A 26,853-nucleotide genomic window follows, 5' to 3' on the forward strand; every position below is an offset into this window, starting at 1 on the left:
GAAATACACACTCATGATGCAAAGAAGTAAAGGAAAAAGTTAAATGTAAAGGCTCATACACTGTGGAGGAGCAGCAGGGTTCCACTGAGTAGGGGAAACTTAAACAGACTGATTCTGCTGCTCACAGATGGGAACAATCCCTCGCAGCCACTGCATCTCACATCACTCACCCTGGTGCAGAACGAGGCTCCAGAGCGGGGGGAGTGGGGTGTCCTGGGCCATGCCTGAGCGAACAAAATGGGGTGCAGAGGACGGAGAAAGGGGGTGGAAAGATTTGCTCCAGTAAAGTAAAAGAAAAAATGGGGAGGAGAGGGGGGTGGCAGAACGGAAAGGAGGGCAGGGAAAGTTTTTGTGTTGGTTAGAGTCCCCTCCAGTCCTGAGCACACTCCGGGATAGAGGGGACTATAGGAGGGCCGGTCTCTCTGATCAGGTAGGTGTATGACATGTATCCAGTATTTTTCTATGAAACCTTATAAGTGATGAATAAACAAATGGTCTTATTTAAGCTGACTTCAGCAGAGTTGAATGGACCCTGGAGATCAGAGGGTCTTTTTCGGGTCTTTCCTCATGGTTTGGAGCAGCAGTGAAAACCATTTACAAAGCCTGCATTCATGGATATGTGTTTTCTTTTTTTTCAACCCTTCCTTTTTGGATTCCCTGTAGCTTAAGACCCCTAAGAATGTGTCTCTCTGCAGGAGGTTATTTTTCTAAAACCATGTTTGTAGCACTGAATTAAACTTTTAGCTGCTATTTTGAACTTTTTAGCAGCACATTTTTACACGTTTGTTTTGCAAATCTCTGCCATAAAACAGAGACAAAGAGCAGTTTTACCATCAGGCTCCTCTCACCTTTGTCTGTTTCATATAATGTTCAGCCAATATAGCCTCAGTGTGTTTATAATTTACCTTTATTTATGTTTAATTACCTCCACAAAGAATGTTATACAACCACTCCTATTTGTGTGTCTGTTAGCGGCATCTCACATAAAGTACTGCAGTGTTTTTCATGAAACTTAGCTGAAGGTTAAGGCATGAGCCAAGGACAAAGCCAGTACATTTTAAAGGAGATCTATTAAAAGTTGTAGAGGCTGGAACTGTTCTTTCCGTAAAGGTCCCCAGGCTAATTTAGAAGTGTATAATGGTAATACTAACAAAACTAACCAATTATCACCAAATGACTAAACATTACCAAAGATTCAGTTGGGTTTCTGTAAATTAGCTTAGAGTCTGGTTTTGACCAACTCTATGTATAAAGTGTCATGAGATAACTTTTTGTTGTGATCTGGCGCTATATAAATAAAATTTGATTGATTGAGTGATTTGATTGGTTTTCCCCTGTAAGTCGCTTTGGAAAAAAGCGTCTGCCAAATGCATAAATGTAAATGTAAATAACAAATAAAAAAAAGGAAAACAGTGGTCATAACTTGTCTATAGCCTACCTAATGTTTTAATGATGCTTTGAGGACCAAGCTGGAAGTCTGTGTCCTTCTAGTCATATTATATTTAACCCTTTATAGTTCACTCATAGAAATACTCTGAAATTCAAAATTTCAACTTTAGTGTTTTATTGGAGGACATAACTAGACTTTATTACTTTTGTTAAATGTTTCAATTTTTTTTTACTGTCACAAGGTCAATCAAGTTACCATATTTGGTTACTTGCCCATAAGTGGCACAAAAAAAAATCTCCAAGAAGTATATATAAAAAATACAAGAAAAAGATGTAAGTGCTGATACAGACATCTGTCGTATACATTATCCATTTAAACATCATTACTTACATTACTACTGTAACTGTAGTTATCGTACACAGTGCATGTTTCATTATTTTTTTATTTAACTCACCCTGTAATTGTGTTTTAAATTGAGCTGTACATTATGTTAAATTGTATTATGTCAGTAATTTTAATTCTACAGTATTATTTTGGCTTTATTATATTGGAGAATAAAATTATTTTATCATCGTTTATCTCACTTTAATTATTATTTTATTTGTGTACGTGTGCAGCATTTAGTTTAGTCTATTCCATTTGTTTAAGAGGGAATACTGGCTCCTACCATTACGTCATGGTACCAAACAAAGCAGCTATACAGTTCATGCAGAAGTGGACCTTACAGACCCTGTAGACCACGTTGGACCTGAGATTGTTGCCTCACTGTCCTCACTGTAACTGTTGTTGTCACTGTCTTGCAATGTGTGCAGAAATTACCAAAAATAGTCACTTGCCCGATAAAGGGTTAAAATCTCTTCTAGATTACAGTGGCGACTTGTGTGGCCGTGACCATGCGTGTGGTGATCATCTTCCTCCTGTCTGCCCTGCTTCCACTCTCTCTCTCCCATGGTCGTGGTCGGGACCCCTTTGCCTGGCTGTACGGCGGACGAGGCCAAGGATACTATTTTGCCTCGCTGCAGGCAGACACCGCAGGGGGAGACTGCCCTGCAGAGTGCGACTGCCCCCCCACCTTCCCTGTCGCCATGTACTGTGATGGACGAGGTCTGACAGCCATGCCATCCATTCCCTCCAGGATGAAGTATCTGTATCTGCAAAATAATGCCATCACAGCTGTGCCTGACTCAGCTATGGTCAATGCAACTAATCTGGTGTGGCTCATGATGCACCACAACCAGCTGACGTCTGATGCCATTGGCAAAAAGGTAAACCCACATCTGGTCTGAGTCAGATTCAGCCACGCATGTGAGATCAGAGGCAGTGGCTGGCATGTGGTTAACAGGCTGTGTAATTAAAAAGAAGTACTTTTATTGTTGAATGTGTGCATTGTTTTATGCATGTGGATGAGTTCCAACTTTTCACTGGAAGCTTGATCCCAGCTGAGCAATAGAAAAGCATTACTAAGCACTTTCACAAAAAATATTGTACCGACTGGAGGAACTTGCGCTTTACTTAAGCATTTCCATTTATGCAGCTTTATAGTACATCTTAAAGACAAGTATAAAATTTTATCATTTGTTGCATTTGTGAGCTTTACTTAGCTTTATTTGGCTTTTGCACCAGTTTTCCATATTGCCCCTATCCAGTGACTGTAAATAAACTCTTTAAAAAAACTGCATTAACTAGAAAATGCATTGTCACAGAACAGAAAATAGAGGTTCTTCTGAGCCCATGAAAAGTTAACTTTAAATAATAAATAGTTCTGTGACACTACAAATATGGTGATCTTACAGAATATAATGCATTAATGTTGTACAAACTATCCAACAGAACATAAAGTAGTTAATCCATTTACAACAGTATAAGGCAACATATACATTAATGCAGCAGTAATGTTAATGTACATACATACATACATAAAAGTAATACTGCACAATGATGACTGTAGAGTACATTTTGCTGTTAAGACCTACATAGTTTTAATGAAGTAAGACTTTGAGTGAACATCTAGAAGAGTCATGTATTTTCACAGCATTGTATTAGTACTTTTACCTCAGGATCTGCATATCTGCCTTTCACTGCTGCTAAATTTACTTTGATGTATTCTCTATTTGATTTCTTAGGCATTCCTGAAGATGGAGAACTTGGAGCGTTTATATCTCCAACACAATAATCTAACCATCATTCCTTCTAACCTTCCCCGCTCGCTGCGAGACCTGAGAATCAGCGGTAACAAGATTGAAAAGGTTTTGCACAGTTTGTTTATTCATGCAGAACATCACATCCAACAAGTTTGGCTGCAGGTCAGCAGAGAAATTAGACTTTAAAATAATTGCCTCTGTTGCCTAGGTAACAGTTGGAGACGTAGAGGGCATGGATAACCTCACCATCCTGTATCTCCATGACAACGCCATTACAGACATGGGCGCATCACTGAAGGCTCTGGTATCCCTCACACTTCTAGACATCAGTGGCAACAAACTGACAAAGGTAATTGTGTGTACAGTATGTGGGCATTTGTCCCACGCTGTGACAGCCTCCCCCAGTCCTCCCACACTCTTCTTATTAACCGATGACAGGTCCCTGAAGCTCTGCCCACGCACCTGCACCAGCTCTACATGGAGTCCAACTCCATCGACTCTCTGCCAGAGAACTTTTTGGGCGGCTTCAGTCAGCTTCAGTACGTCCGAATGGCTCACAACCAGCTCACAGACAAGGGCATCCCCCCCAACACCTTTAATGTGACCGGGCTGGTGGAGCTGGACCTGAGCTTCAACAAACTGGAGCGGATCCCCCTCGTCAGCACCACGCTGCAACACCTGTACCTGCAAGCCAATCAGATCAAAGGTACAATATTAGTTAAGAACAACACAGCCCAATGAAGAGCCATTTCCTGTTTCGGTCTCTCCACTGTCCTGCTCATTTAGATGATTCTTTCACTCCATAGTCACCTGAGTAAATACTGGACCTATTTTTCACAAACCGCATTTCATCTCAACTATTAAATTCCTAGAACTATTTTTCTGGTGACTTCCAAATGAATTTTCCTCTACATCTGACCTTTCTTGAGTTATTTATCTTTTTCTTTCTTTCTTTCTTTCTTTCTTTCTTTCTTTCTTTCTTTCTTTCTTTCTTTCTTTCTTTTTCTTTCTTTCTTTCTATCTATATGTCTCAAGCAGAAGAAAAAAACAAATCTTTTGTGTGTACAAGAAACTAATAGTAGAGCAAATAAATTGATAAATAGAGGTGACCAAGACAATATAGGAACTGCCATGTACACTTGCTCGAAAAGGAGTGGGAAACATATTAAATCCCACCCCCGCCTTTCATTTACACAACATAACACATTACTTTCGCTTCATTAATGATAAAATTACATCTGTTTAGAATTCTGATAATGTAAATAACAAATAGTAAACAGATTAGGAAAATTTACACATAGTATCTAATTAATGGTCTGCATAACTTATAATTCAATGCATTTCAACAATAATTACATATCAACAAATGTAATGGAAGTGACACATACCAACATGGTAAACAACAACAAGCACATACCAACGAAGGTAAGAGAGAGCCAAGGGTGTAATGGCCCACCAATTAACATCTCTGTTTATTATAATATCCTCTACATTTTGTATTTTTCAGTGAAAAACAGCTAATTTCCCATATTTAATTAATGGATCAAGTAGATGTTCATAAAAGCTGAGAGTAGATTCTCAAGTTATTGTATGAAAACAGAGAAAACTGAATAAAAATGACTTTTTCAGCAAAATATAACATTAACTGAACATAAATGTGCGCCTCTACAACCACTGTTATTTTTCAGAGTTGAGTTTTACAGATGAATCAATATTGCAGAAGATGACAGTGACTACACATTCACTATGGAGTTCACTCTGAATGTCCAAAAAGCACATATCTGATGGCACGGAAAAGTTGAGAAACTGCATTTTGTTTGAATTATCCAAATATATTGATAGGATTAGTGGCCCAAAAGTTCTTAAACAGTTGATGCTTGTGGTCAGTGGCAGCTGTTTAGGTCTTTGAGGGTTAAAATGCCATTTGTCAGACACATAGATGAGGAGAAAACCACTTTTACAGTTTCATCTGAATGAGTTCAAACAAAGGGGGAAATAAGATCAATGAGAGCCATGATAAAATAATGTCAGTTAATAAAAATGCAATGTTAGATTTGTTTTTATTTTTTCTACTTTCATCCATCTGCACCATGTACACTTATAAGACAGAAAGTACACTGTTTCATACCAGTGAACATGTTTGCATAGAGAATATTTGGTAAAACCCACATCTGTTAGGAACAAAACCATGTGTATATTTCTCAAACATAATGAGCTCTGACTGTTTCTTTCCTTATTATTATTATTACAACCCAGATGTTGGGATGTTTACAGAGTCAATTTGTGAAGACACATTTGTGGCCTGTGTGTTTAACTAATGTCCTCACCACATGTTTTTCTGTCCCTCTGCTGTAGAGTTTTCCCTGGGTAGTTTTTGCAGTATTGTGGATATCTCCAACTTCTCCAAGCTGCGGACTCTGCGACTGGATGGAAACGAGCTCAGTCGGCAGGACATCCCCATGGAGTCATCCCTCTGTCTGCGCGTGGCTCACGAGATCGAGGTCTAAGCATCGCCAGGACAATGTGACGTTCTTCCCATAAATATAATTTACATCATACACATGGAGATGGTGAACATGTGTTTAACCCATAAAGACCCAAACAGCCTCTGTCTACCAAAAGCATCTACTGATCTAAACTGTTTAACACCTGTTGATCTGCTAATCCTATCAATACATGTAAATAATTGGTGTAAAATACAGTTTGTCATCTTTTCATGGTCATCAGATATGATCCATTTAGACGTTCAGAGGATCTGTAGTGAACAGAGATCACCAACCCTGGCCCTCAAGATCTACTATCCTACATGTATTTGATGTATCCTTCTTCCAACACAACTGATTCAATGACAAGCCTATCATTAAGCTCTGCAGAAGCCTGATAATGACTGTCAGGTGTGCTGGAAGAGGGAGACTTCTAAAACATGCAGGATAGTAGATCTCGAGGACCAGGGTTGGTAACCCCTGTTCTACAACATTGATTCACCAGTAAAACCCATGGAGTTTGATCAGTGACAGTGATTAGTGATTCAAGCATCTCTGAGTACCTAGAAAAGCACTATATAAAACCAATGTATTATTATTATTATTATTATTATTATTATTATTATTATTATATACACTTTGTTTTATACGGTGGCCCAGAGGTGCAACAGCCCAAAATATTATCCAGTGTAAGAAAAAAAGGAGAACAGCCTAAAAAAATTATCCACTATATGAAAAAACAGAGAACAGCCCAAAAAAATTATCCACTATAAGAAAAAAAGAGAACAGCCCAAAAAATTATCCACTATAAGAAAAAAAAGAGAACAGCCCAAAAAATTATCCACTATAAGAAAAAAAAAAAAGAGAACAGCCCAAAAAATTATCCACAGTAAGAAAAAAAGAGAACAGCCCAAAAAAATTATCCACTATAAGAAAAAAAGAGAACGGCCCAAAAAATGATCCACTATAAGAAAAAAAGAGAACAGCCCAAAAAAATATCCATTATAAGAAAAAAACAAGACAAAAAAAAAAACATCATCCACCTTTTCAATTAAGGGGGCAGTGTTTACCCAAAAGGTCTCTTGCTTTAAAATTTAGGCCACCACAAAAAATAAAAGCATAGGCTGAAAATTTTTAAGACCTTCAGCTAATGTGGCTAATGGTAATAAAGTAACCTACGGAGGCGGAGGTTGGTGCGCTAAAAATAAAGTTATTTAAAAATAGTGGATAATTTTTTGGGCTGTTCTATTTTTTTTCTTATAGTGGATAATTTTTTGGGGCTGTTCTCTTTTTTTTCTTATAGTGGATAATTTTTTTGGGCTGTTCTCTTGTTCTCCTTTTTTTTTTTCTTATGGTGGATAATTTTTTGGGCTGTTGCACCTCTGGGCCACCGTAGTTTTATCTTCAGTTATTGATATTTTTCTTGAAAAAGTCACTTTTTTTCAGTTTTCTCTGTTTCTGATATAATAACCCTCAACTTTAATCTGAGCTTTTATGAACATCTACATGATCGGTAAATTAGACATAGAAAAATACATGATTTACACTGAAAAAATGCTAAATAAGGAGGATAATATTACAATCAATGGTGATAAATCACTTAACAAAAGTTAAATATGGAGGAAAATTCATTTGGGAACTAATGCAAAAGTAGCACTGGGTCTTTATGGGTTAAAAATCATAGCTCAGCTCGGGGAAGGATGGAGTCTAATATTAACAGCAGGTGGCAGCAGTTCATTCTAATATTCACTTTTCACACATCAGTACAAGAAAGACTCCAACAAATATAAATAAATAAGCTCTTTGCCACAAAATTCAGTACATGAGCCACATACGATCATGGTCCTCCATTTACACGGTTCTGAGGATCGATCATCCTGAAGTAACAGCTTCCTTTTTCTCATGCCTTCAGTTGGTTTTTTTTCTGATAAGTCTCTTATATAATGTATATCGTGTATGATGTGAATTCTTTTGTGTCAGGTCATTGAATACCATAATATGATACTGTAGTGTCTGCTGCATGAAAGTATCTCTGTCACTTTTTTTTTTTACTATAATGTTCCAAAGTGACATCTCAGTGCAGTTAGGGGTATTGTGCAAAAAGTGTTTCTTCTCTGTGATAAAAACATGAAAAAAAATACTGTGACTCATTGTTTCTGTGCAGGATCCTCATTTTGAGTCGTGGATCAGATTTCATGAATCAAAGCATAGACAGAGATCTGTACCCTTTGTAGTGTTGTTATTTGTACATAGAGTATGGGATGAAGATCCTTGAGTTATTGATTGCATGGATTGATCATTACACTGACAAAGGTTTTATGTTTACAAGCCTATTGTGAAATAAAATAACAGATTCTTATTTGACCAGTGTGCAGTTTGTGTGAATTAGTGATAGAATGGAAGAAGTAAAGGCTCATTCTAACCTGGTGTTCTCTGAGAAGGGCTGCCAGTATTGTTGTTGACACTGAACTGATGCTCTAAATCAGCTTTCAGAGTTAAGACTTAATGAACGGGGTGAAGTAGATCGGTATTGACTCTCTGAACCCAGCAGCCGTGGAGAGGGCAGAAGACCATGAAGAGGAAGCAGGAAAAAACAGTCAAACCACATGAATTGACGGTAGGTTTGTCCTCTAAATAAAACCAACAGATAAGACAGAATAAAGCTTTTTAGGAAATGTTGGCGCAAGTTAGTGGAGCATTAAACCAGAATGTAAAACTTTTTAACAAGGAAAAAAAGGTAAATATTGATATTCTTTAGATGAATCGCGGTAACAGAGTGTACAGTGAACACCCCGGAGATAAGGCTGCCTTCAAATCACCCTCCATCCTTGAGACTGCTGACTAAAACCAGGTCATTTTATCATTAAAGATCAACCATCCCTTTTATTGTCACAACTGTGGGATGACCTTCGCAGCTGGAAAACAGACAGCTGACCTCAAACCCTCCTGGTAAAACTGTGGAGGTGGAGCTCCTTCGCCCACTCCACTCCCACATGGACTAACCTTGCTTCTCAGTTATCTATTCCTGTTTCTACTTGATCTGAGTGATCCTTTCCTTGCTTTTACAGTTTTTCTTGGTTATTAAGATGCATTTATGTTTCAGCTTTGAAGACTAAACAAAAGTCTGCACATATACATACTTTCAGGTCAGAAACTCTGCTGTCAAACACACAAACTCCACATAAATGTCACTACTTTGGTATGATTCTTTCAAAATATTACAATTATTCTTCTTATTATTTTCTTATTAAACTTTTATTTAACCAGATAGAATCCCACTGAGACAAGGGTGACCTGGAAAAGAGATCAGCAGCAGACACCATGAAAGAATACAGCTTTTAAAATACAGGTAATAACAATAAATTAACCCTATAACGCCAAACGTACCATATTTGATACATGAGTTTTGAAGCCCTCTACATGATAAGTGTCATATTTTTTTCTTGAAAAACCTGATGTATACAATTAAATACATGCAATACACAGATAATCCACCAGGGGAGAGGAATTCATTCACCAGACGCCTTTCCAGTGACACTACAAGATTGTCATTAATGAGGAAGGAGGCAGAACTTTACCAATTTCGTAAAGGAATTACCAATTTGTTAGACATGTTTGTGCTACATTATATTTTTGTTTGTGCAAAAAATAATAATATTTGAACATTGAGACCTGATGTATCAAATATGATCCAAAATTGACACTCATACATGGAAACTGATATTTAAAAAACATTTTTTTTGGTTGTTCAGGAAGACCAATAAAGGCTCCAGATTCAAAGAACTGGAATTTCTGTCAATGATTTAATGGTTCAGGCTATACAGGGTTAAAACAAACAATAATTTAGTAATAACAGAAAAGTTTGACAGTTCTCAACCCATCAAGACCTAATTGTCCATTGGCAACCAAAACCATTTCCTGATATAAAAAGTTAAATACCTGCTGATCCACTAATCCTATCAATACATGTAAATAATTGGTGTAAAATACAGTTTGTCATCTTTTCATGGTCATCAGATATGATCCACTTGGACATTCAGAGGCTCCATAGTTACCGTGGAAACAAAGTCATCTTCTACAACACTGATTCACCAGTAAAACGCATGGAGTTGGATCAATGACAGTGGATGGACACACTTGTTTTTAATGTTCAGTTACTGATATGTTTTACTGAAAAAGTCACTTTTTCTTCCTTTTTCTCTGTTTTTGATACAATAACCATCAGCTTTAATTTGAGCTTTTATGAACATCTACTAGATCAGTGAATTAAATATGGGAAACACCTGATTTTTACTTAAGAATGCAAAATATTGAGCATAATATTAGAATAAATACTGATAAATCACTTCAGAAAAGTTAAAAATAGAAAAAAAAAAAAAATCATTTGGGAACGGCCACAAAAATAGCACTGGGTAATAGTGTGATGAATAATGGCAAAATTTTGGATTCCTCAGAGTACAGAAGTAAAATTAGGTGAAACTGAGCAAATGTACTTCATGAAAGATAAACATATAATACATACATGTAGTGATGGGTCGAGTTAATGAAGAAGTCCTTTGTAAATGAGCACATGGTGTAAATAGTGATAAATGATGGTTTGTGTTTAGGGTTTCAACCAAGAGTTCAACAAATTCATGTGAGAAATCATGAGTTTTGGTACATGGTTTAAGTAACCAAACCACGAAGTGTTTAAGTCATTGAGAAAAGCTATAAACTCTGTTAGTGCATCTATGTGAGATTAGACCATGCAAACCATACCTGATGCTGAGGAGCAGGTCAGTATTTATAGTGCTTTTCTCCATCACTGTGTTGTGTAATCTGTGGTTACACCAGCACACTGTCATTACAGCTACTGTGTATCATATGTTTACTGCGGTTATGTGGTGGAAATGTGTCACTGACCAGGATCAGAGCAAGTTAAGTTCATCATCACCAACTACCAGTATTCAGTCTATTTAGTCTTCTTTATACTGAGGCTTTTTATCTGATTGTCAGTGTAATTCACCTTGGCCCAGTCCGGTATGCACTGAGAAGTACCTCTGACTTTTTGACTGTTATTGTAATGCTGGGAAAACATGAACCTTGAACAATCTGATGTGATTAATTAAAAGAATTAATACTCTGTGCAAATAACAAAGGATTCTAGAAATATCCTTGGCTTTCTTTCTGTTTAATAAACTCTAATTCATGTATTAGAATATACATGTCCTCATGAACACTATTACAAAATGCATCCAAACTGTATTCCCTCCTCATGTTTTATTAATTTAATCAAATATCCAAATATCTTATTTGATTAAAAATGTATTTAATATAAAAGGCATTATACACATATAAAGAGTATTTTATAAAATTCACTATATTTACTTCTGAGAGTTACATAACATCCCTGATGTCTATCCAATAAATACCAAACTAAATCCAGAGGATAGCCTGCTTTAATGCAGAGAGTGAAAAGGGGGGAAACAGCTGGTCTGGATTCATATTCACACACACATATGAAAATGGAACTGATCCACTTCTTGAACTCATTCAAGGACCGCATTTGAAACAAGATATTGAAACAAGATATCTGCCTTACAGACTAAAATGTGACTTAAATATTTTACTGATACTTGATGATCAGTCACTATTTTAACCCATAAAGACCCAGCGCTGCTTTGGTGGCACTTCCCAAATTAATTTTTCTCTCTATTTAACCTTCCCTAAGTGATTTATTATCATTTATTAAAACATTATACTCTGAATTTTGTGTTTTTTCAGTTAAAATTAGGTATTTTCCTGTATTTAATTTACTGAGCATGTAGAGGTTTATAAAAACTCCGATTAAAATTGAGGATTATATCAGAGAAAAATGAAGAAAAAGCAAGTTTTTCAGTAAAATCTATCATTGATCTTGAACAAACGGTAAAGAGGACCTCTAGACAGTAATGAAAAATAGTAATGAAAAATGGTAAGAGGTGCTCTTTGGTGAAGAGACCGTCAATACACAAAAAATACAAAAACCAAGGCACTCTCTTATAATTTTAAAATGCCTTTATTAATTATGGGATGTCTCAGTGGCTCTCACTTAGCCCCAGTGCGTTTCAGTCTGCTGGCCTTCATCAGGGGGACAAAACCAACTGGAAAACATATGACATTTTCTGTAAAATCTATCATTAAATGAACATACAGCCAAGCGTCTCCATCCACTGTCACTGATCCAACTCCATGGGTTTCACTGGTGAATCAATGTTGTAGAAGATGACAGTGTTTCCACGTTCAGTGCGGAGTCTCTGAACGTTCAAATGGGTCGTATCTGATGACCATTAAAAGATGATGAACTGTATTTTACACCAATCATTTACATGTATTAATAGGATTAGTGGATCAGCAGGTATTAAACATCTTAGATCAGTAAATGCTTTTGGTGGTCAGTAGCTGTTTGGGTCTTTATGGGTTAATTCTTGTGTTGTCCATCAACAGTAAAGGTGAAATGTAAATATATTTAACTCAAACCCTGACACAGACATTGTACAGACTGACTGGTTGTAGTCGATACTTCTCTGAGACCTGTCAGTCATAGTTATTCCTCTGTTCACTGTAGATAAACAAAGGGGGCGTTTCTGGCACAACTGATTTTGCACAACAAAAGACGCACGGACAAACAAAAACCTAACAGTAGGTCGAACCTCCAGCAGCACCAGAGGGATATAGAGCTGGTGAGATCTATAATGATCACTGTGATGAAGATCAAGTTATTTTATACAAGTGCTTCCTATGTATAACTCTATTAACATTATCAACTGAGGAAGAAAACATCTAAAACCAAACACCTGACACGTGAAGATTTAGTCGGCTTTGGCATTTTGTAGTTTTCATGCCTCACTTTTTCAGTCATGTCATGAATGCTCTAAGAAGCTATTTTTCTTTGCAGACTGATCTCATGAAACAACATCATATCATGAATTACGTACAGATAACACGTCACTTTTAACTGGCGTGTTATCTGGATGCATTATGAGCTTTCAGCGTCTATATTTACACCACGTAAAATAGCACACCATTAGCACAATTAGCAGCTAGCGCAATTAGTGGTTAGGGTTAGGTTTAGAGTTAGCGATTAGAGCAATTAGTGCGATTAGTGGTTAGGGTTAGCATTTAGCACAAATAGCGATTTGCGCGAATAGAGGTTGGCGCGATTAGCAGCTAGTGCATTGACACGCCATAAAATGGCGTTAAATAACACACAAAAGGATGAAAATGTGTACGTATAGCATGCCAGATGCAATAAACTGGTGTCACATTCAATGCAATTTCATGCAGACTGAATTCATGAAATCGCGTTGAATGTGACATGCTAATGGCGTGCTATTTTACACAGCGTGCTATCTTACACGGCGTAAATATACTAGCTGAAACCTTATAATGCGTACAGATAATATGCCAATTAAAAGTGGCGTTTTCTGTACACAATTCATGATATCAGTTTTTTGATACACACACAGATACATGTCATACCTCATATATTAAATAGTGCTGTCAAACAATTAAATTTTTTTTTAACAGATTAATCACAGGGTTGCTGCTGATTAATTTTGATTAATCACGATTAAATAACATTTATTTTTAATCTATATTAATTGCATTTCATTTTGCATGAGCAAACAGACTCAAGAAAGAAGGGAATATATGTGCACTTAACGTGTTTGTCGCAAGCTGGGCGATGCACTAGCCAAAGTGCTAGGAGAATCCCAGACTAACATACAGTACAGGCCAAAAGTTTGGACACACCTTCTCATTCTTCGCATTTTCTTTATTTTCATGACTATTTACATTGTAGATTCTCACTGAAGGCATCAAAACTATGAATGAACACATGTGGAATTATGTACTTAACAAAAAAGTGTGAAATAACTGAAAACATCTCTTATATTCTAGTTTCTTCAAAGTAGCCACCCTTTGCTCTGATGACTGCCTTGCACACCCTTGGCATTCTCTTGATGAGCATCAAGAGGTAGTCACCTGAAATGGTTTTCACTTCATAGGTGTGCCTTGTCAGGGTTACTTAGTGGAATTTCTTGCCTTATTGATGGGGTTGGGACCATCAGTTGTGTTGTGCAGAAGTCAGGTTGATGCACAGCTGACAGCCCTATTGGACAACTGTTAGAATGCATATTATGGCGAGAACCAATCAGCTAAGTAAAGACAAACGAGTGACCATCATTACTTTAAGAAATGAAGGTCAGTCAGTCTAGAAAATTTCAAAAACTTTGAATGTGTCCCGAAGTGCAGTCGCAAAAACCATCAAGCGCTACAACGAAACTGGCTCACATGAGGACCGCCCCAGGAAAGGAAGACCAAGAGTCACCTCTGATGCTGAAGATAAGTTCATCTGAGTCACCAGCCTCAGAAATCGCAAATTAACAGCAGCTCAGATTAGAGACCAGATGAATACCACACAGAGCTCTAGCAGCAGACACATCTCTACAACAACTGTTAAGAGGAGACTGCGTGAATCAGGCCTTCATGGTCAAATAGCTGCTAGGAAACCACTGCTCAGGAGAGGCAACAAACAGAAGAGATTTATTTGGGCCAAGAAACCCAAGGAATGGACATTAGACCAGTGGAAATCTGTGCTTTGGTCTGATGAGTCCAAATTTGAGATCTTTGGATCCAACCGCCGTGTCTTTGTGCGACGCAGAAAAGGTGAACGGATGGATGCTACATGCCTGGTTCCCACCGTGAAGCATGGAGGGGGAGGTGTGATGGTGTGGGGGTGCTTTGCTGGTGACGCTGTTGGGGATTTATTCAAGATTGAAGGCAACCTGAATCAGCATGGCTACCACAGCATCCTGAAGTGACATGCCATTCCATCCGGTTTGCGTTTAGTTGGACCATCATTTATGTTTCAACAGGACAATGACCCCAAACACACCTTCAGGCTGTGTGAGGGATATTTGACCAAGAAGGAGAGTGATGGAGTGCTGCGCCAGATGACCTGGCCTCCACAGTCACTGGACCTGAACCCAATCGAGATGGTTTGGGGTGAGCTGGACCGCAGAGTGAAGGCAAAAGGGCCAACAAGTGCTAAGCATCTCTGGGAACTTCTTCAAGACTGTTAGGAAACCATTTCAGGTGACTACCTCTTGAAGCTCATCAAGAGAATGGCAAGATTGTGCAAAACAGTCATCAGAGCTAAGGGTGGCTACTTTGAAGAAACTAGAATATAAGATATGTTTTCAGTTATTTCACACTTTTTTGTTAAGTACATAATTCCACATGTGTTCATTCATAGTTTTGATGCCTTCAGTGAGTATCTACAATGTAAATAGTCATGAAAATAAAGAAAATGCAAAGAATGAGAAGGTGTGTCCAAACTTTTGGCCTGTACTGTATGTGCCCATGCGTGACAGTAACTACTTGGACAAAACACATTAGCAGAGAGATGTTGAGTCATTCTGCGCTGCAGATGGGTTAATTGCACTAACATTTTTAATCAGATTAATCATGATGATGGATTAATCTGTTAACATGTTAATTTTGACAGCCCTAATGTTGAGTATCTCATATGAAAACAGAAATTAGGTAAATTTCCCATGTTCACTGTGGAGAGCACTGAAAAAAAAAAGTGTAATATTCACTTCACAGGTTAAAATTCCCTTTTACACTCAAAAACACATCCCAAACGGTGAGATATCACTCACATGTACTGTTTTATTTTTTAAATAAAGCTGTGAAGCTCAGCTCATCTACAAAGGACAAAAATGCATTGCTGAATCTCAAGATTTATCTATTTCACTTCTGAAACCTTATTAACTGGTATTGCATTGATTTTGTCAGTGATATTTCATCAAACATTTCCAATGCTTCTGAAACATCAGGACTGCTCTGTTACAATAGTTTGTACTTGACAGAAAAGCAATATAAGCCCCACCATTGGCTGTTTTGGGATGTGTGTGCATCTCTTATCTGGCTGTATTGCCCATAAAGTTGGAATAATTTTGTCACATTCCTCTTTTTACACCATTCACATCAGTATTCGATCCTACACATCAGTAATGACCTTTGACCTGGTGCAGTGATTACATACTGAGTCCCAGTTACACTTTGTCCATCATGAGTAATTCACATTGTCACAATCATTTCATGAGAAGAGGCAAAACTATTTTATTCCAACTGTATGGACAACAGTGTATTTCAAGAATCTGGTTATTGAAGGCTACTGTGTCACTTTTTTTGCGTCACTTTTACCGTCAGCTGATGAGGTTGTGGTCGCTTCATTAGGCTGTCATTACAGGTGACATAAGCTTACAATCCAGTGATTACATGAGGCCACCAGACACCACTGACCAAAAGGAGATTCATCCATCATCATTGTCAGCAGTAACATCAGGGAGTAGCTGTGATTATCAGGAGAGTCACAGAAGTGAGTCACACACACTCAACAGCGTCTGTGTGTACACAGGATACAATACTGTTACACTCATAACATAATCTCCACCGAAGACTCATACAAGACTTTATTTTTGCTGCATGACTCTGGATGGTGGAAATTTTGTATGACTTTTTTAGTGTTAATTGTCTTATTTCGGGGAGAATGTGTCAGTTGTGTTGTGATAGGGGTTCAGGTGTGTCTCCAGATGAAGTGATGTGATTGGTCAGTGAGCAGCTCTCCCTGTTTGTGACAAGGAGGTGGGGGCTTTAAAACAAACCTACCTGAGGAATTTTAATTTCTTACACAGACTTTTAAGACACAGGTGAAACGACATGAGGAAGTACGGCTGGAACAGTTTCAAGGATTTAATTTTTGGAAATCCTGCTGTTGTTGACCAGGTAGGACTGATGAACCTGTTTGACCAGACTTCTTCTATAATCCATCACTTGATACAAACCACGTTGCTGTTTACACGCTCTGAAATCCACGCAATTTAACCAAGAAGGAACGCACTTTTTCTTACTTTATTAACCCTTTAACCCCTGATGTGTCTGTGGTGAGCGTTCTTAATGTGTGATTTATTTGAAATGTTCCTAAATATTTCAACTGTTGCTCAATAGGAAAAATGTCTAAATGCATTGATAGAATAGATCTTGGTTTTTTTCCATAGACATCTGATCATGCTCAGTGCACCCCCCATCGCCTGTGGAATAAGGATAAAACACAAAGCAGGGAGTGAGACTGACTTGCTATAAAAATAGGCTGGGTTTTTTTTATATTGTTTTACTTGTGGTTTTTTGTTTTTACTGTTTGCAGTGTTGTGGTGATTTTCTTTTTTTTTTTTACTGTTTTTTTACTGAGTTTTGACCGTGTAACTGCTTTTTGAAGTTCAACCTGGTGTCAAAAAGCAGCTGGACTGATTTAGAAAAAGCCCCAAAACAAAAACTACTGGGTCAAAATTCAAATACTTGTTGTCGTTCCATGTGTTCCAGTTCACAGTTCATGTTCGACATCCTAAATCTCTTATTTTAGTAAAAACCTGTCAGACCCTGTTTTGACCCTAAAGCACACAGTAAAGCAAAACCACTGGAGTAAAGGAACCAAGCACATACTCACAGCAGCTTTTATGAGACGCAAATTCACAGCAGCACGTTTACCTGAAATACTGTCTCAGGGGTTAAAGGGTTAATTAATTCCAGAATGATTTGTTTTGTTTTTTTCTTTTAATTCAGAAAGAAAACAGCTTATAGCATTATGTCATTACTAATGGATGACCGAATATGTTTACAGTATAGCATAGTGGTCATTAATGTCTTATTTCTAAAATTCAGTCATCTTGTTATATTTTATACTTTTCAAAGCCAGTTTTGATTTCCTCATTAATCAGGATCCACCTGTGGGTGATGGAGCTCAGAATGCTGAACGTGAAAACTGGACCAGTAAGAGAGAATACCTGCTGTCTGCAATTGGATATGCTGTTGGACTGGGAAATGTCTGGAGATTCCCATATTTGGCCTACAAAAATGGAGGGGGTTAAGTATTTTGATAGCATTAATTATGTATTCTCAACTAATAACACTTAAAATTTCACTTCGCAGTCTTGTTTGTTCAATAAACCTCATTTGTTTACTTTCTACAAGTTTCATTTATTTCTGTCATCCTTAATCCTTTGTGCAGGAGCTTTTCTCATCCCGTATTTTGTGATGTTGGTTGTGGCTGGAATCCCTCTCTTCTTCCTAGAAAGCGCCTTTGGTCAGTTCTGCAGCCAAGGCCCCATCAACGTCTGGAGAGCAGTGCCGATACTGCAGGGTGAGAACATTAATCTACTGACACAAAGACACCGAGGGGCTGCAGGTTAATGGTCAACTGTGAAGCCTTAAAGCCTTAAACTTTAGGTGTTTGGTGAGACTTTAACTCAGACATTTGTTAAGACTTTGTAATGCATAAAAACAAGGCTACTTAAAAGAATATGTCTACAATGCGATATAGGAGATTTTAAGTGGGTAAATGTTCAATAAAATGCATTTTTAAAAGACTAATCAAATCTATGAAATGCAATTGAAACATTTAACACAAAACTAATTCCACAATAAAAGTTATTTGTCAAAAATTTAGCAAGATTTACCAAAATATTTCACAATACAGTATTTCTTTTACCTTTGGAATAAATAGTAACATAAGAGTACCTCACACTGCGATTCAGACTGCAGCTCTGGATCGAATTTAGTTACGTTTCCCTTTCCACTTTGACAAAATTTTAACAATTTTAAAACAATCTAAATCAACTAAATATTTGCCACAATTTCCACTCAATAACTTCTCTCATTTAGATGAATATAAACAATGTAGCTTATTATGAATGAATGTGAGGTTCAAAATACCATTAAACTTTATCTTTACCTCTAAAATATTATTTCAACAAAGCAACAGAAGTGATGTAATAAGTCAAATAAATACATTTCCTCAGTTTCAGTATAATAGAGCTCAATCTCTCCTACTTTTATTGTTTAAAATGTAATCTACAAAGGGTTTAAATGTGTTAAATATTTCTTAACACTACCTTCAGTCTATTATATAAATGTGGACTTTATGTTCTGATTCAGTATTAATACATTCCACTCTGAACCTTTACAGTATATTATTTACATGAGGTATTAGTGTAGGTCATGAAAGCTGGATTGAATATTATTCTGAAACTGTAAAGTCTTACATCATGTCTCTTTGTCTGCAGGTGTTGGTGTTGCCATGGTTTTAATAACCACAATAGTGTCCATCTACTATAATGTCATCATCGCCTACAGTCTTTATTACATGTTCGCCTCCTTCCAGTCTCCTCTGCCGTGGACCGGCTGCCTCAGCTGGGCTGGAGGCAACTGCAGCACAACACCCAAAGGTGCTTTTTCCCTCATTATTGTTTTGTTGTGTTGATCACATCTGCAGCTCAGTGAATCAGCAGGAGTGAGTCTTCATTTTTTGTGAAGTGTGGTGACATCAGATGATGACAACAGGATGACTCACTCAGATGAGATGACACAAAACCTGAACTGTACTTCAGTACAATCACACTGTTTGCTCAGTACTCAGAAGTTAAAGCAGCTAAAAAACAGCTTAGACCTTCTGCCATAGTTTGCTCTGGCGGTGGGCGGTGTCCTGTTGAGAATTAAGAAGTAGAGCAAGAAAAAAATCTTCACACTAGTAGCTCCTGTGAAAAAATTTAATCCAACTATAATGCATCAAATATCATTGCTTTCCTTCAGCCTTGTAGAGAAATATATAGAGATGCAATTTTAAATATAAAATGGTGTGATATCCACTGTCAAAAAGAGAAGCTGTTTGATGTTTTGTATGCTGTTATTTTTATTTTTGTTTTGAATTAAAACGGTACATATATGTAAAAGAGGGTAAATTGCAATTGAAGTGAATGCTTCTGGGAAAAATTATATCACATGATCAGTTATCTTAAAAAAAAGTAAAAAAGTACAATAGATACAAAGACAAAATTAATATTAACAAAACGGAACGAGTAAACCCAATATTTAGTAGTAAATCAGCTGTGGTAACTATTAAATACACAGGTAATCCTTGTGTAGGGATTAAGTATTAAAGAGGGACTCAAACAAATCACTCAATTTTCAGTTTATGAAGGTACATAATGTTACGCGATTTCTCAAAAACATCTTTAAAAACAGGTCTAAAGGTACAATTAGGCCAAAGAACAAATCATTTTTTGCTATATAATCTGGCACTATTTACCCATCCCCCAATTTACCATAGTTTCATCAAATTAAAATAACGCTATTTCACATTTATATTTTCCACACAAACTACTGTCTGTGTATACTTTCTGAGATTTTTTGTCAAATATGTCTTTCCTGTTAATATAATTTCTATATTATATAATCAGCTCATGGTTTTCTACTTTGCTGCTTTTGTTGGTGTCAGATGTGTCCCTGTGTGTCTCTACAAAAATGTTTCTGGTCTTACCTTTTTCTAGTGTCTTGTAATATCAGTGGTGTTTTAGTGGTGAACTGGACTCAGGAAAACACCACTTGTCCTTCATCCAGCATGCAGAGTCCGAGTGAGCAGTACTGGGAGTAAGAATCACTCACATCATACACACAGTTATGCACACATTCATCTCCCTGTTGTGGCTGTAGTCATGTGTTTCTCCTCTGCAGTCATGTAGCTCTGCAGAGATCCAGTGGTTTGGATGAAACAGGACCAGTAGTTTGGCATTTGGCTCTCTGTCTGCTGCTGAGCTCCATTATAGTTGCTGCAGCTCTAATCAGAGGCATCAAGTCATCAGGAAAGGTTAGTCACTATCCCACGTCAAGATATGGATCATATTGTATTGAACATTCCAGTATTATTACTCTTTTTAACAGCCAATGATGTCAATGATTAGTAATAAATTAGCTTGATAAGTTATTTTATTCATCTCGTGGTTTTAACATTACATCAACTTCCACAAAACCCTGAAAATCTGGATCATTATCATATGAAACACAACCTGCACAGACCCCTCCCCATACTGGTTTATTATAAGTCTGCCTTTCACCATCAGCAAACAGATGATCACAGATGAAGAAAAAAGATAAGATAAGATAACCTTTAGTGTCATTGTACATCGTACAGCAGGATTACATGCAACACCCTTGGTTTTTTAACCAGCAACGCAGACATACATAAAACCGCAATATTAAACTTAAATGTAAATATTCAGTAGATATATAAAAAATGAATTATGAAAAGTGCAAAAACTGTTCACAGTCTTTCAGTCAGTGATGGAGGATGGATGATATAAACATCAAAATATTTCAAAGGTGGCACTTATAAATTCTCATATTAAAATCAGCCAATTTAAACAGGGGTTTAAGAAGATGGTTTACACACGATATAAAATTGAAGGTGTTTGAGTATTACCAGATGGTTACTGTGTTTTTGTTTTTAGTGTTTGTTGTTATGTTTTGCTTGATTGCTGTTGTTGTTCACTTTGTCAACTTGTTTACTTTATTGTGTATTCATGTGTTTTGCCTTCAAGGATGTATGCATTTATTTATTTAGGTATTTACTTTTCTGGTATGTCAATATAGGTGTGTATGTATGTGTATATGTATGTGTATGTATGTGACGATGATAAGTGAGATTAACTATTTAGATTTTTCTAATATTATGTTGATAGGAAGCTAAAGGATTGTTGTGAGGAGGGGGGGTTAAATAAGCTATACTTCCTCCCACTCCTTTTCAAATGTGGGAACGAAGTCATACTTTGCTTTCATGTATGTGTATACGTTTTTCATGTTTTCTTGCAATCTGTTCTATTTCTAAGGACTAAGTAGGATTACTTTTGTTTTGTTGGATATTTGAAATAAACTAAACTGAACTAAAAATGAGGGGTGATAAATGAAAAAAACAACTGCTCATATATTCATACATTTCAGTGCTGATTGAATATTACTCATTAACCAGTCCTATTGGATTTGAAAATGAGGAGATTACTGCCTATTACTGTGTATTTTAATGATAATAATATTAATGGGTGCTGTCTGTCTTCATTAGATTAAAAATGACTCACAGAGGACAGCAAAAATGCATATCTACAACAGAGACAATGTTTACATATTTACACTGATGCTACTTAGTGCCAGTAACAACTGTCCTTATTTTGTGTATTTTGTGCTGCAGGTTGTGTACTTCACTGCCACTTTTCCTTACGTGCTGATTGTGATCCTGTTAATCAGAGGGGTGACACTAGAGGGAGCTAGAGATGGGATTGAATTTTACATCGGTTCTCAATCCAATCTGACCAAACTGACAGAGGCTCAGGTAGGGGTTCAACTCTGCCTCTTCAGAAGCCAATTCCAGTTTTCTGAGTTGTTGTGATTGAAAGCTTCACTGTGTGTTTTTAGGTCTGGAAAGATGCAGCGACACAGACCTTCTATTCTCTCTCCATTGGCTGGGGAGGAGTCACGACACTGGCTTCATATAATAATTTTCACAACAATATGTTCAAGGATGCATTTCTTATAACACTTACTAATGCTGGTATGAGCATGTCTCAGTTTGTATGATGTGTACAATCTGTATAAACACATCGGGTTCAAGTGCTGTAAAATATAAACATTTTACTATTTTCATCTCATTTTAGGTACCAGTGTGTTTGCAGGCTTTGCTATATTCTCAATTTTGGGTCACATGGCTCACGTGTACGAAATACCTGTTGGAGAAGTGGTGAAAGAAGGTTAGTCAGACACAATATAGATATGAGTTAACCCATAAAGACCCAGAACTACTTTTTTGGCAGTTCCCATATGAATTTTTCTCAAAACCATGGAAAATGGCTAAATATCAGGTGTTAAATTAAACTCTTATGAGCTATTTTTGTTGTTATCATTATATTTGTCCAAACAAATGTACCTTTAGTTGTACCAGGCATTAAAACGAATAAGAAATTGTAGAAAACGAGGGTGGTCTAATAATTTTTTCCACGACTGTAAATCATTAAATGAACATGAGCCAAGTGTCTCCAACTACTGTCACTGATCCAACTCTAGGATTTACTGTTGAATCAATGTTGTAGAAGATGATGGCGTTTTCATGTTCACTAAGGAGCCTCTGAATGTCTAAATGGGTAATATCTGATGACCATAAATGCATTTTACCTCAGTTATTTACATGTATTGACAGGATTAGTGGATCAACATGTTTTAAACAGTTTAGATCAGTAGATGCTTTTGGTCACTGGTGAATGTTTAGGTCTTTATGGGTTAATGAAAACAGTCATTCTACCAGTTTACTGATGCTTTTGCTTGTTTTGTGTCTTTTGTAGGATTTGGGCTGGCATTCATTGCATATCCAGATGCTCTGTCAAAGCTTCCCATTTCACCTTTGTGGTCTGTTTTGTTCTTTTTTATGCTTTTAACTGTGGGTCTGGACTCTCAGTTTGGAGGAATTGGTGAGATATTAATATAAATACACAGTTTTATATGCAAAGTTTGTTTGTTAATGGTGTAAACGTAGAAACTATGGAAAAAAACTATACTGTAAAACTATAAAAACCTGTACGTCTGTTCTCAGAGGTGATCACCACCTGCCTGATCGATGCCTTCCCTGAAGTCTTCAAATCCAAACGTGCCTTACTAACCATTGCCACATGTTCCATCCTTTACCTCCTGGGTTTGCCATGTGTCACACAAGTGAGTCTGTTTCAGGGTGAATTTGTATTTCAGTTGTGTGACATGAGGTCATTTTAACCTTCTGTGTGTTTGTGCGTGAAGGCAGGAATCTACTGGGTGACTCTGATTGACCAGTTCGTTGCCAGTTGGGTGTTGCTTATTGTGGCTCTTTTGGAAGTCATTGGTATCTCCTACATATACGGTAAGTATGATTAGTTTAAGTGTAAGAGTATGTAATGGTGACGGAAAGAGCATATTGTACTTACTCTTCTAATTCTTATTTTACAGGTGCAAACCGTTTTGTTAAAGACATCGAGATGATGATTGGACAGAAAAGTTTTGGTTTCTGGCTTTGGTGGAGAATGTGTTGGTTCTTCATCACTCCTTGCCTCATTCTGGTGACTATGATGAGATTTTAATTATGTACTATATACACAACCTATGTAATCCAACTCTTTAGATTCATAGATAATCCACACTATATGATTACAGCAGTTTTTTTTATATCATTTTTTGACACATAATGCTGCTGAACCTGGACCTGACCAACTAAACCAACCTCATATCATGAAATTTGTATGACACACTTGTATCTACAGGCTTGTACTGTAGGCACAATGCATGATGGGTAATCACTTCATCAACCTCTCTTCTCACCCTGATGCGTCTGCCAGTCTGGACTCATCAGACCACATGACCTTTTTCCATTGAAACACAGTCCAATCTTTATGCTCTCTATCAAACTGTTTAAGAAATAAGAAGTTACTCACTGCATCATTTAGGGTTGAAGAACTTGTAGATTAAATTCATTCATCACTGCAGTAATTATCCAATAGAAGGATCTGAACTATTCACTGTTTTTGTCATTCTATGTGTAAACTAATTATGCTGTACATTAACTGAAAATAGACAAAGTGTCCAAATTTGTTGTTCAATTTCAGTACTTGTTTAGATTGTGAAATACAAAATACAAATGCCACTGACACACAGTCTAAGTGCTAAAATGAAAAGTTGCTATAATTTCTACAAACTACATTTTTCATTTAAACTTTGATGAGGAAAGTATTCATCTCATGGGTCTTTGTGGTAAGTCTACTTAAAAGACTTCACTTCTTCACCTCAGCTTGTCCTGTGGTTTATAAGTGCAGTGTTCAATCTTTCAACTTCAAACACCAAGAAAAACCAGCTCCACTTCCTCAACCTCTATACAGGAAGTTATTACCTTACCCCCTGAAGGGGAGGCAAGGCGTATTGCAATCACTTTGCTTTGTGTGTTTGTTTGTTAGCAAGATAACTCAAAAAGTTATTGATGGATTCTGATTAAATTTTGGTGGTGGTGGTGGTGGTGGGGGGGTTGTTTGTTTCTTTGTTTGTTAACAACGTAGCAGCAAAACTATTGGTTGAAATCATACCAAGTTGGGTTTATAGATTACCAGTGACCCAGAATAGATCTCATTACATTTTGGTAATGACAGGTCAAAGTTAAAAATTTTTTATGAATTTTTTAAATCCCCCCCCCGCATTTCAAATGTTTGTAGCAGCAAAACTATTGGGTGAATTCACACCAAATTGGGTTTATAGCTTGCCCATGACCCAGAATAGATGCGGTTACATTTTGGGAACAGTAGGTCAAAGTTCAAATTTTTTATGAATTAAAAAAAAAAAAGAAATTCCCTCCCATTTACTTATTATGGGCAAAATTTCAAATGTCTATAAAAAATTCAATTTTGTTTCAATTTACTTCAAACTTCGCACATATATAGAGCCAATTGATATGATGACATCACCACATGTATAGACATGATGACATCAGCTGGATTGATGCCAAAATAAGCTACAATACGTGGGAGGGGCGGGGTTTGTTGTGCCTGGCACCACTTGCTTTTTTATGTTTTTTCAGTGTTTATTTGTTCACACACTTTTTTATTCAACAGTAGTTGATCTGAGGATCTGCCAAAGGGGGGTGGATGACCTCGGGACATTTCTAGACAAGTGGCAATACTTTATCTATCTCCTCTGTAACTAAGTGGAGGCAGTATAGATTGTAGACAAGAAATAGCAGATCACACTACTATGAGACACGGATATACATGAGACTTTTATCCAGGTGTATTTCAAACCATGTGTCTTTGTTGTGCAGGTAATCCTCATCTGGTCTGTGATAACTTTTCAATCCCCTATCTACGGGACGGTCAAGTACCCGATGTGGGGTTTGGTTCTGGGCTGGTGCATGATTATATTCGTCGTCATGTGGATCTTTGGTATCGCTGTGTACAAACTGTTCAGAGCAAAGGGAACCCCCTGGCAGGTATGTGCATGTGTGTGTTTTTACAGGAAGAGGTATCAGAAAGTCATGTTCTCACATTCATGATCTTAATCCACAGAGGGTGAAGGCGTTGTGTCGCCCGTCTGAAGAATGGCATCCCTACCTGGATGTCCATCGAGGGGAGCGATACTCAGAGGAACGCTGTCGTCACAAAGAGAAGCCTGTTAGAAAACGAGAGACAAATGTGAATGTAATCACCAGCTCATGGCTCTGATGTGTTTAACTCCCAGAATACCTGCTGTTTTTTTCCCCTTGATGACGTACATCTCAGAAATGACTGTCTGAATAGTAGAAAAACTGCTACAAAGGGCCTTAGATTCAGCTCATGTTTGTAATTATATCATTGATCTAGGAACTTATATTTATTTCATCTTTCATCCAGTGTTTTGAATTTATTGTGTTTTTACATCAGCATTTGAGAATGTCTTTTTATGCTTCTGTCATGATGAGTTTCTTTGAATTACATCTGTGTGTGAAATGCTTTATACAAATAAACTAAGCTTGATGATTAACTTTTTGGTCTTACAGTTCAAAAACAACAATAAAATGCTCTTTTCAATATGTTGGGCTTGGTGTGCATGTAATTATGTTGAGTGTTTACCATCATGGCAGTTCATATTTACAAAAGAACCTGTGTATGAACTGGAAAATCGCGTCTGCTTAAGCCACAGGACTTGTATTATTGTGTGTGTGTGTGTGTCCATTAGAGCGCTGTAATAAGCTGTTGATAAACGGATTAAGCAGAAGCAGCAGTGACACATACATTTATCAGTCTGTGTCAGTGCTGAAGTCATATTTAATGGTTGTGGTAACCTCATCCCTCTATTATTACCACTGTCCATGGATGATTTCAAAGAGTATGACAGCAGTCTGACATCATCTAAATGTTTTTTTTATTTCAGTTGTCTGGATTAAATGAAA

The 26,853-nt window shown here is 37.1% G+C and overlaps 2 protein-coding genes across 3 annotated transcripts; both read left to right on the plus strand.

Moving 5' to 3' along the window:
* Positions 1-379: 379 nt before the first annotated feature.
* fmoda (fibromodulin a) lies at positions 380-6,440 on the plus strand. 2 transcript variants are annotated; one of them, XM_030133474.1, is made up of 6 exons: positions 380-430; positions 2,254-2,655; positions 3,514-3,636; positions 3,740-3,880; positions 3,970-4,237; positions 5,887-6,440. In XM_030133474.1, the coding sequence occupies exons 2-6, from the start codon at positions 2,284-2,286 to the stop codon at positions 6,036-6,038; spliced, it is 1,056 nt and encodes a 351-aa protein (XP_029989334.1). In that variant the 5' UTR covers positions 380-430; positions 2,254-2,283; the 3' UTR covers positions 6,039-6,440. The 2 variants fall into 2 exon arrangements, with proteins under 2 accessions (XP_029989334.1, XP_029989335.1); XM_030133475.1 differs by having other exon boundaries at positions 388-430; positions 2,236-2,655.
* Positions 6,441-16,492: 10,052 nt separating this feature from the next.
* On the plus strand, positions 16,493-26,485 carry slc6a14 (solute carrier family 6 member 14). Its single transcript, XM_030134640.1, has 15 exons — positions 16,493-16,829; positions 17,819-17,963; positions 18,109-18,240; positions 19,163-19,324; positions 20,426-20,525; positions 20,610-20,742; positions 22,117-22,257; positions 22,341-22,476; positions 22,580-22,672; positions 23,261-23,386; positions 23,509-23,627; positions 23,709-23,808; positions 23,895-24,004; positions 25,747-25,914; positions 25,991-26,485. The coding sequence occupies exons 1-15, from the start codon at positions 16,764-16,766 to the stop codon at positions 26,144-26,146; spliced, it is 1,887 nt and encodes a 628-aa protein (XP_029990500.1). The 5' UTR covers positions 16,493-16,763; the 3' UTR covers positions 26,147-26,485.
* The last annotated feature ends 368 nt before the right edge of the window (positions 26,486-26,853 follow it).

This window comes from Sphaeramia orbicularis, chromosome 5 (assembly GCF_902148855.1).
Source record: "Sphaeramia orbicularis chromosome 5, fSphaOr1.1, whole genome shotgun sequence".
Lineage (NCBI taxonomy): Eukaryota > Metazoa > Chordata > Actinopteri > Kurtiformes > Apogonidae > Sphaeramia > Sphaeramia orbicularis.